We start from the raw sequence: 11202 nt of genomic DNA, 5'->3' as shown, positions 1-11202 counted from the left end.
ACATAAAGACAGTTTTATTTCTTCCTTTCCAATCTGTCTGCAATTCATATTTATTTTGCTTTATTGCACAGGTTAGAACTTGCAACTTATACAACTCTCTTGTATAAGAGGAGAGAGCAGACACCCTCTCCTTGTTTTCTACTTATGAGGAAAGTACTCAGTCTTTTACTATTAAGTGTGATGTCAGCTGTTTTGTAGCTATGCTTTGTCAAGTTGAAGCAGTTCCTTGTTAGCCTTTTCTTGCTGAGAGGTGTTTTGTTTTTATCATAAATAAGCGTTTGACTCTGTCAAATGCCTTTCTACATCAGCTGCTCTGATCATTGATTTTTTTTCTTCTTCAGCCTGTTGATAAGGTGGATCACACTGGTTGATTTTCAAACATCAGATGAACCTCAGATACTTTAGATAAATCACCTTTGGTTCTGGCATAGTATTTATTTTATATATTGCTGGATTCGATTTGCTACCATTTCGTTGAAGACTTTTGTGTTATCATTTTTGCTTCTATCACCAAATGGGATTTTTTAAAAACTCAGGAGGCAAGGGACAGTTTACTATATTTCTTCCTATCTTATCCATTGTATCGTTCTTCCTTCTGAAGTGCCCAGCCTTCCCGTGTGGTTTTCTCTCTGTGAGGAGGGCTTCCTTTAGCCACATGGAAAGGGGGAAGAGAGAGTCTGCGGGGAAACAAAATCTGTTAGTTTTTTTCCTCCCCACTCCCATCTCTCCCCAGGGCCATCCCTCCCCTCCTTCCCACTCCCATCCCTCCCCAGGGCCATCCCACCCTCCCTACTCCCATCCCTCCCCAGGGCCATCCCATCCTCCCCAGTCCCATCCCTCCCCAGGGCCATCCCCTCCTCCCCACTCCCATCCCTCCCCAGGGTCATCCCACCCTCTCCACTCCCATCTCTCCCCAGGGCCATCCCTCCCCTCCTTCCCACTCCCATCCCTCCCCAGGGCCATCCCATCCTCCCCACTCCCATCCCTCACCAGGGCCATCCCTCCCTTCCTCCCCACTCCCATCCCTTCCATCCTCCCCACTCCCATCCCTCCCCAGGGCCATCCCATCCTCCCCACTCCCATCCCTCCCCTCCTCCCCACTCCCATCCCTCCCCAGGGCCATCCCATCCTCCCCAGGGCCATTCCATTCTCCCCAGGGCCATCCCATCCCTCCCCAGGGCCATCCCATCCTCCCCAGGGCCATCCCATCCTCCCCAGGGCCATCCCATCCCTCCCCAGGGCCATCCCACCCTCCCCACTCCCATCCCTCCCCAGGGCCATCCCATCCTCCCCAGGGCCATTCCATTCTCCCCAGGGCCATCCCATCCCTCCCCAGGGCCATCCCATCCTCCCCAGGGCCATCCCATCCCTCCCCAGGGCCATCCCATCCTCCCCAGGGCCATCCCATCCCTCCCCAGGGCCATCCCACCCTCCCCACTCCCATCCCTCCCCAGGGCCATCCCATCCTCCCCACTCCCATCCCTCCCCAGGGCCATCCCATCCTCCCCACTCCCATCCCTCCCCAGGGCCATCCCATCCTCCCCACTCCCATCCCTCCCCAGGGCCATCCCATCCTCCCCACTCCCATCCCTCCCCAGGGCCATCCCATCCTCCCCACTCCCATCCCTCCCCAGGGCCATCCCATCCTCCCCACCCCCATCCCTCCGGCTCCCGGCCCGGGCCCCTCCCCAACCCAGCCCGTCCCGGAGCTGGAAGCTTCTCTCTGAGGCGACTCGGACTTCCACACCCGCCTGTGGAGTTTGGGGGAGGCGGCCCTCGCCCCGGGGCGGGCTCTGCCCCGCACCCGCACCGACTCAGGACCCAGCGAGCGGGCCCCGAGTCACGGTCCTCACGCAACCCCAGGTGGCCCGCAGAAGCCCGGCGGGGAAGCGCGCTCTCCCTGGCGGCCCGCGCTTCTGGGAAGGCTCCCGACAGGCGCCGCGGGCACCCCGGCCGTGACGTCACGGCGGCGCGCCGGCGGTAGGAGAGGACCCCGCCGCGACCTCATCCGCTCGGGTCCTTGAGCCGGAGCCGACCGTGCTAGCTATGGCCTTGAGGCTCCTGAGGGTGGTCGGGGCGTCCACGTCCGCGCGGGTCTTGGTGACCGGCGCCCAGCGCGTGGTGAGAGGCGGCGGGCGGGAGTCCTTATGGAGCGTGTGTGGCTCGGGGGCGGGAGGGAGAACAGATAATTAAACGAATTAATAGGTAATAAAGATGTAGATGTTGACATTTATATTACCAAGGACTTTTTGGCATTTTTGCCTAAGAATTACAAGTGCCTGTAGTGGCCAGAATGGTCTCATTGTGCTGTTGTGTGTTGTGCGTTTTAGGGAAGAATTCATACCAGCGTGCAGGGCAAGCTGCAGTATGGACCCTTGGCGTTCACGCTCGGTGAAACCACCACCAAAAAACTGACAGAATACAGCAAGGTGATAACTGTAGATGGCAACATATGTTCTGGAAAAGGCAAGCTTGCAAAAGAAATAGCGGAGCAACTAGGTATGAATTTGTGTTCTGCAGAATGGCGTCTTTTTCTCAGATGTACGGTTGCTTATCTCACTTTGACTTGACTTTAATTGACCAGGTAGAATCGAGCCTGAGGTGGGCATTTTACATTTTTGCTTATTGAAAAAGCTGCTTTTAGTCTTTCAGATTTGGAAAATCTTTTTAAAAAATCTATGCTAGTTGTCAATTTAAGTTGGAATTTTATCTTGATAGTGTAAGCAGGACCCTTCCAGTAAACTGTCATATTTGAACTTTGCAACAGCTTCTTGAGACTGACAGAGCTGCTACTATTGTGCTCATATTCAGATGGGTGAACTCAGTAAGATAAGCTGATGGCACAGCTGGGCAGTGGCAAATCCACGATTAGAGCCCTGTTTCTCGACTACTTGTGCAGATGTTTGTCCACTGCAAGCTGCCCACTTACATAGAAGAGCTCCTGTGGTCATGGACGGTCAAGCCGTCCTTTTAGCAGGAATTCAGTGCATAGTGCAGTGCTTTAGCTCACATACATATCTTACACACGTGCTCAGGCATGTTGGCTTTGGTATCTTGTGTGTTCCCTTTATGTGTCATGAAGCACAGGTTCGAGGGTAGCTTTCCCCAGGGGTTCAGGGACCATCCTTGGTGATGAAATTCAGATGGGCTGAGTGGCTTGGTCAGTGCTGCTTGCTGATAGGAGGGAGTGGTCCACATGAGGCCTCAGCCAGTCATTTCTCTTCTCAGGCTTAAAGCATTTCCCTGAAGCAGGGATACATTATGCAGACAGCACTACAGGAGATGGAAAGCCCCTCGACGTAGAGGTCAGTGGCAACTGTAGTTTGGAGAAATTCTATGATGATCCGACAAGTAACGATGGCAACAGTTACCGCCTGCAGTCCTGGCTGTATGCCAGTCGCCTCCTACAGTACGCGGATGCCTTGGAACACTTGCTAAGCACAGGTGGAGTATCATTGGTCAGGTAGCTGGGGGACATGTTCTGTACTTGAACTCTGTTCTAGAATTCAACTGTTGTAAATTGTCACTAAGTATAGCTTTTCTTTAGGGGTATTTAATGAGGTAAGTTCTGTCTTTTCAATGAGATTATAAGTTCCCTGAGATCCATGTTATTGTTGCGTCAGAATAAAATTAACTTAATATTATTTTACTGTTGTGTACTTGAGTGAGATTGTATGGAATTTTCCTGCCAGTGCTTTAAGCACATACATGAAATGTGTCAAAATGATGGAGGAAAGAAAGATCATGTAAGCCACCAGGAGGAAGTGGAATCACACTTGTGAAGATGGAGTGTGTATCATATGGAAATGTGGATGACAACAAAATAGGGTTGTCTTGGAGGGCCCAGAGATGGGCTGGAATTCATAAGGCCACACAGCAGAAGTTAAACCTTGGGAAGATGGCATGAGTAGAGGGAGGCGGGACACACAGGGTGTCACTGGCTTGTGCAGTAAGTGGGGCTGTGTCCCTGGAAGTTATCCAAAGCAGGGAAGAAGTGGACAAGGGCTGTGTGTTAGGTTACGCAAGGTCCCGAGCCTGGGAGATGTACGATAGGGATCAGGAAACGAAGTTGGAGATGAAGGGAGGGTGGACAGATGGGAAAGGAACGTAGGTTGTGCATGTGCAGAATGAGGGCAGATGCGGCCAGGGCTGATTTACCGTCCTGGGAAACAGCAACCTTTGTTAAACTTGGGTCCGGTCCCAAAACACCCTGAGAATGGGACAACAGATACACTGCCGATTGTTGGTCAAAGCTACCGTGCCATGGTGGTTCTGAATTCCCAGGTAGAAGCACATGGCATGCACGTGTGTAGGAGAGAGGGCGACTGGGTGATTCCCATGGGCTTTGTGTCTGCTCTGTATGGCAGAGTGGCCACACGGGTATACGGTCAGTGCTCCAGATGGGCTTATTTATGCTCAGAAGTTCAGCTGCACTAGAGGTGGCTTCATTGGGTCTGAGCTGTAAGAAATGTGTTTTTAACCACACCCTGGATACCCGATGAGGTTGGTTCCCAAAGCCGATGGGGAGCCACTCCTTTGTGCTCCTTTAGGCTCCCGCATACACAGTGTACATCCATGAAACGCACGGTGATGCCCTCATCCAAACCGTTTCAGAGGCTCTGGTTATTGACTTGCCTTTTCATCATTTTATTAGTGATTCTTTTTTGTTATATGAATGTAAGCCCTGATTTTGGTTAGTGTTACTGGTAAGAAAAAAATGTGGTGTGCCGTCTGCCTTCTGAGCTTCTGCACCAGGACCCAACTCACAGGAACTGGCGCAGAGCTTAGACTTTATGCCGACATCGGGCTTCTCCAGGTTCTTCCTGAAGCACGCTTCGGCCCTGTCTTCTGGCCATTTCTTAAAATTAAAAACAAACACTTTGATTATTAAATAAACACTTGTTTCCTTTTGTACTATATTAACTTGTTTATTAAATATTTGGTGCATGCCTGCTGCGTGCCAAGCCCACGCTTGGAGCTAGGGATGCCACAGGGAGGGAAGCTTATGTTTTAGTGAGGGACAGAGACTCATCCTGGAAACAAGTGTGTCAGGTCCTGAGGTGGGGGTGCTCTGATGAGGCCCGTGGGGTGGGCTGGGGCCTGTTCTCTTAGGGCAAAGGTGTGGGGAGGCCTCTGCCCGTGCACAGCGGGGCTGACTGCAGGGAGCTGGGCTGGGAACCTGGGGACCAGTGTCCTGAGATGTGGGAGTGTCATGGGCTGCGGTGACAGTCGCATGCCAGTGAGGCTGGGCATGGGTAGGGCAAGGTTGAGGAAGTGCCAGCCTCAGTAGACCTGGCTGGAGCTGTCAGGCTGGAGCAGGACTGGGGTGGGCACCGCGGGCGGGACAGATTGTTTAAAAGAGAAGCAGTTTTTGTATTAACTGGATGCTTTTCTTATAGCTGACTGAGTGAAACATGTTATATTGCTAAAAAACAAAAAAGTGCTATAGTTTTGAAAATGGTTTTCCAGTTACAGATATGTGTGTTCCTTTGAAAGTATTTGGTATGGGAATGGAATTGTAAATGACTTTTTTTCTGTTTTTAAAATGGCACTGCTAGTGCACAGTGATTTGTCACCTGACTCTTGGCTTCTGTTTCCCTGCTTTTGAACAGGACAAGGGGTGGTGCTGGAGCGCTCCATCTTCAGCGACTTTGTTTTCCTGGAGGCCATGTACAACCAGGGATTCATCCGAAAGCAGTGTGAGTTGGGGTCGCAGATGAGCGTCTGTGCGTGCCGTGTGCCTCTGCAGAGGCCACGAGAGACTCGCCTCGAGGCGCGGTCAGCGTGTTGGTGAATATCCCTTACAAAGACGGATAAACGCCGTTACGAGGGAATGTCTGCAGGAAAGAGGGGTCCGACTGAGGTTCCTTCCAGCTTCTTCTCCTAAAAGGTGTTTCTGTCCTATCACGTCTCCCTGTGCGAGTGGAGTGGGTCCCTGGACACTTGCACATGCACAGCCTGACCCTCGGCCCTCACGGCTTCCCCCAGGAGTGACCCGGCGCTCGGGTTGCCCTGTCAGACCCACGCTTCTCCCCTGCCCTGCAGATGCAGGTGTGCCGAATGCTCCAGTGTCCAGTGTGTGCCTTGTTGGGGAACTGGGAGGTCTTGTTTTCCCTGTGCCCGTCCCCGCTCGCTTGCAGTGTCGTCGGTGTCAGAGCCCTTTCTTTTTGCTGACTTGTCACTGTTCTCAGGTTTTGGGGATGGTGGCATTGTGTTGGGGGGGGGGTCTAAGGTCTGGCCAGTGGCAAATGACAAGGAATGAAAGCCTGGCTAGAAGCAGGCTGACCCTGAGGAGCCACGGGGGACTGGAGTGTCTGTAACTAAGGCATGTTGGGGCAGTGTTTTGAACAAGCCTGTGGTCAGTCTGACTGGCAACGTTTTCATCTGCGTGCTGGTGGCTGGAGCCAGCAGTCCGCTGCAGTGTGGGAGGTCCCAGCAGGCGCTGTCAATGAACGGGGGGATGAAAGCAAGCCGAGTGGGCAGGCGCTGATCCTGAGCAGGAGGCGTTCACTCTGTCTTGGTCTGCGTGCAGGCAGTGCAGTGTTTAAGGATGGTCCACCACGTGCTTGTAGGCAGAAAGCCGTCGGAGCCTTGCTTCTGACCAAGGGGCAGACGCTCCCCGGATGTGGCCGAGCAGCAGTTGCGGTCAGCACGCATTTCGGGAGTGCTTGCTGTGTGCCAGGTGGTGCCTCAGGTGCTGGGGACATGTAGACATGCAAGACAAGGCTCCCACGGTCCTGGGCGTCGGGGGGAGGCCATCAAGCCAACGTAGATGTAATATAGCGTACCTAACGCGCCTCAGTGCTACTCTGGGAAGCGCACAGGAGAAATGTCTGGTTGGCTGGGAGATGGGAGTGCTGTCAGGGGCAGCTTTCACGATGAGTGGCCCTTGGGCAAGGGAGGTGTGGGGATGGTGGAGGGCTTGTGGTGGCAGCAGGCTGCCAGGGTCGCACAGGGAGGGCCAGGTGCCGCAGAGAGCAGTGCTGGAGGGGCTTGCCCTCGGCTAGGACATGTGGATTTTGTCCCAAAAGTACTGAGGAAGCATGGGAGGATTTAAACGTGGCAGGGGCGTGGTTAGAGTTGAGTTAAAAATAATCACAGGCTTTCATCTGAAGGGTGTGTTTGGTGAGGGGAGATGCAAGGGGCAGGAGCCCAGTTGGGAGGCAGTTGGGGTGGGATGCTGTGCCAATGGGTCTTCACTGGGCAGAGGGCATCGCCTGGGCGGGCGGCCTGGTGGGGCACGGGGAGAGAGCAGCGGTGGGCCTGCCCTGGCTAGTGGCCACCTGGGAGGTGCACAGGGCACCGGGCTGCGGGGGGCTTCGTGCTTGGGTATCTTGAGTGTGAGGTACCCCCGATCCAGGCCACAGGTGATGCTGCATGCAGTTGGGCATCTGTGCTGAAGTCCTGAGAGACAGTTTGGGCCTCAGCACTGCCGGGGGGCACGCTTGTCTTGGGAAAGCCCTGGAGTGATGGTGGCGGCCGAGCCCAGAACGCACAGGGGCTTTGTGCCAATGCCCCCAGCTCCGGGAACACAGTCACACGCCACGCGTGTGGTCAGCGGTCAGAGCTGTGACCATTGTGTGACTTGAAGATGGATGCATGGCTCTGAGGATTTCAGGTACCTTTTAGAAGCCTGTGTGGGGACTGTAGGGTGACAGGCTGCCTCTGTCGTGTGTGCCAGGTGTGGACCACTACAAGGAGGTGAAGAACGTTACCATCTGCGAGTACCTGCCTCCCCACGTGGTGATCTATATCGACGTGCCTGTTCCAGAGGTCCAGAGTCGGATTCAGAAGAAAGGAGATGTAAGTCAGATTTAAATTGAAGGCCAAGCATCTTTTTATCGGTCCTGTTATTTTTATAATACTGTGGGGCAGCGCTCGGAAGTCCTGTCTGTAGTGGGACACGGATTCCTGGTGGTCCTCATGGGGGCGGGAGGGTGATGCGCAGTGCGCCCCGCAGAGAGGAGACGTCTGCAGGGGGGTGGCCCAGGCTGGGCTTGGCGCTGCCCCTGGGAGGAGCTGCCGCCCGCCAGTGCCCCCCAGCCCCACTGCTGTCCCAGAGTCACCTCAGCTGTTCTCGTGAGGATGGGAAAGGCCCCTGACCTTCCTCTGCCTTTTTGTTCCCTAATGGGGTTTTTGTGTCTTGTCATTTCCCTGCAAATTGAAAGAGACTTCTGATATCCCATCTGTTTAACTCAAATTGTGTCTTTTCCCCTTTTTCCTACTTAGCAATTCTGGAATAGTAGAGCAGTGGCCTCCACGTACATCCATTTATTCCTTTAGTTTTGGTTGAGTCGTAATTAGGTGGCGTAAAACTCCGCCTTGTGAAGTCACCCTGTGGCCCAGAGGTGTGATGGAGGATACAGAGGTCAACAAAGACCATCTTTGCCCTGTGGCTTGTCCTTGTTTAGTGCTGCAGCATTTTTTACTGGAAGAAAATATGATCTCCTCTTTGACATTGCGATGAAATGCAGGGCGCCTGTTTGTTCATCGTTCGGTGCCCGCGCTCAGGGCTGGAGTGCTCCTCCGTGTCCCTCAGACGCCTCTCTGAACAGGAGGTTCTTGTCAGGACAAAAAAAGCTCCATTTATCCTTTGCTGCTGCTGAAAGATTGCAAGAGACCAACTGTCCTCCTCTCTCTGTCTTTCAGTAAGCAGCGGGAGACGTCTGTCTGTCCCTATGTGTTGGTACTCTGTACCTTTCGTGTATCCAGAGTTTGCTCTTAGTATGTCATGTAATTTAGACTTGCAGAAACGTGCCATCCAGTGGCAAGAGGAGGGAACTGCAAGTTGAAAATATTTAATGGTTTCTCAATGGAATAATTTGGGGCACCTTTGGTTATTACACTGACGCTGAGAAAAATGAAGGCATGCGTCCAGAATTCTTTTGTCATCTGGGATAACGATATATTTCAGAAACATTCTGAGGTCCAAAATAGAGCTGTCAGCTTTTCTGTTTTTCCAAGTAAAGTCTTAGATGTGTATTGTCACCAGCTGAAATGCCCACATTTTAAAAAAGATTCATTATAGCAATAATAGGTATGTGTTCTTGTTTTGATTTTTCAGCATAGTCTACGATTGTGTTGTAGCCTTTGGTAATAACTGGTGGGAACATCCGAAAACCATTTCTAAACTCTACGAAAACAGGCGAAGTTATCAGTAACTAAATATTTTATCTAGTATTCGCAAGTCAAATTTCTGGGATTGCTGTGTTTTTATGTTGTGTGTTTCTAATACACATGCTGTAGTTCGTTTCACAACTGGTCTACATTTAGTCTTACTTTACTTGGAACAGAGCTAATGTAGAGATTTCAGATCACGTTACTCATGTATTACTTTTGCCGATTTCATTCCCACCACTAATACCAAGCACCTCCCACAGGTGAGGCACCTGCTCCACACACTAGGAGGATACAGAGATCGACAAAGACCGTCTCTGCCCTGATGCCAGGTCCTTATCGAAAATAAAACTCCCAGTTTCAGTATTTTCCTGAGGGAAAACACCCCCTGTTCTGATTGAGGTGATGACGCAGCGGCGCCTGGGTTGCCTTTCTGTGCCTGGTCTCACTGCTGGCGCTACAGGCACTCAGCAGATGCTCTTGGAAAGCTTGGTTCTTTTTTTTTTCTTGAAGGGCTTTAGTGAGGTATAATTTATACTACATGAAATGCACCCATTATAAGGTACAGCTCAATGAGTTTTAGTCAATTTACCAGGTTTTTTTCAACAGTCACCATAATGGAGTTTTGAAATATTTTCATAGTTTTGTGAGTCAGAACAGTAGGCCTAACTATTTCTTCCTTCCTTTTTCCTACTTAGCAATTCTGGAATAGTAGAGCAGTGACATCCATTTATTTTTTTAGTTTTGGTTGAGCCGTAATTAGGTGCCCTAAAACTCCGCTTTCTGAAGTCACCCTGTGGCCCATAGGTGTGATGGACGACACAGAGACCATTTCTTCCCACAGATGGTCACTGGGCACTCACTGTGCTTCTTGCTTTGGTGGTGCTGGGGCCGTCATTGAACGGGGGCTGAGGTCCCTGCTCCAGAGCTCCTGTTCTAATGGGGACCCATAGTAAATAAGGAAAACATCAGTAGAGGTAAATGCCATGAAGAAAAGAAAGCAGGGTGAGAGGATAACATAGCAGCCTTTGGTGTTGAACTGTGGGGAGTTTTAGATATCAAAACGTGCCGCTCAGTTGGACTTTTAAGTTTCTGAAATGGGCTTAGCCACTTCGTACAATGAGGGAGGTGAGGGCGGAGAAAGCGGAAGGGGGTGGAGGATAGGAGAGAGGAGGAGGAGAGGAAGGTGGGGACACAGGGAGACACACAGGGCGGAGAGGGCGAGGTGGCAGGAGGGAGCTGAGGACAGATGGCAGAGGCCGGCCTCCTCTGCTGTGGTCTCTCAGTGCTTGCACTCGGGCATGGAGGGACCGGGAACACAGGCTGTCTGCAGCGGGGGCTGCTGCGTTGCCCTGTTCTAAGTATGCGTCCTAGAGCCCACAGAGGACGGTCACGCCGCGGGCACACCTGGGCAGACTCAGGTGTCCACTGTTGTAGAGTGAGAATGACTCCAACCGATGTTGAGGCCTTTCCTGTCACCCCAGAGTCCCTATAAGGCCCAGCATGAGTTATTTGACGAGACGGTACTCACCGAGTATCGATACCTCTTACACGTGCACAGGTAAGAGAAAGCGAGGTCCAAGTGTTTCCCAGTTTGATGTTTCTGCTTTTGTTTAGCCGCACGAAATGAAGATCACCACTGCCTATCTTCAGGACATCGAGAATGCCTATAAGAAGACCTTCCTCCCTGAGATGAGGTGAGCCACGCTGGTTTTCTGGACCGAAGCTTCTTTGCTGATAGTTGGTTCGTCCCAACAGCCCGGGGAGTTTTCTCTCACTCAGCACGGTGGATGTGGTCCAGGGTGTTGTCACCTGATGTTTATAAACAAGGACCACAGGAGGCCTTTCAGCTTGATTTTTGTGGGTTTTTTTTTTTTTTTTTTTTTTTTTTTTTTTGGTTTGCTTATTTTGTCGGTACTTCTTCCGCTTTGTATGGATTTTTAAAGTTTTGTATAGACTTTCTGTATAGGTTTTTAAAGTTTTGGAGTAGTTTTACTTCAGGTGGCAAGCAAGCGTTTGTGTTTACCTGGGAAGGCTGCCGGGACGTGCTGGGTGCGTTTGCAGAGGAGGTTTGTGGTGTGTAGA

At 51.8% G+C, this 11202-nt stretch overlaps 1 protein-coding gene across 1 annotated transcript in view; it reads left to right on the top strand.

Annotated features, from left to right (window-relative positions):
* Positions 1–1965: 1965 nt before the first annotated feature.
* The window catches only part of NDUFA10 (NADH:ubiquinone oxidoreductase subunit A10), a 47382-nt gene continuing 38145 nt past the window's right edge, over positions 1966–11202 (top strand). The window contains exons 1-6 of the mRNA XM_020288065.2: positions 1966–2121; positions 2331–2499; positions 3229–3444; positions 5613–5699; positions 7682–7803; positions 10735–10814. Coding sequence (XP_020143654.1) covers positions 2047–2121; positions 2331–2499; positions 3229–3444; positions 5613–5699; positions 7682–7803; positions 10735–10814 — 749 coding nt within the window. The 5' untranslated portion in view covers positions 1966–2046. The remainder of the gene's footprint in view (positions 2122–2330; positions 2500–3228; positions 3445–5612; positions 5700–7681; positions 7804–10734; positions 10815–11202) is intronic.

The sequence above is a fragment of the Microcebus murinus genome, chromosome 8, assembly GCF_040939455.1.
Source record: "Microcebus murinus isolate Inina chromosome 8, M.murinus_Inina_mat1.0, whole genome shotgun sequence".
In the NCBI taxonomy this organism is placed as follows: Eukaryota; Metazoa; Chordata; class Mammalia; order Primates; family Cheirogaleidae; genus Microcebus; species Microcebus murinus.
This window is presented reverse-complemented; position numbering and strand designations above follow the sequence as displayed.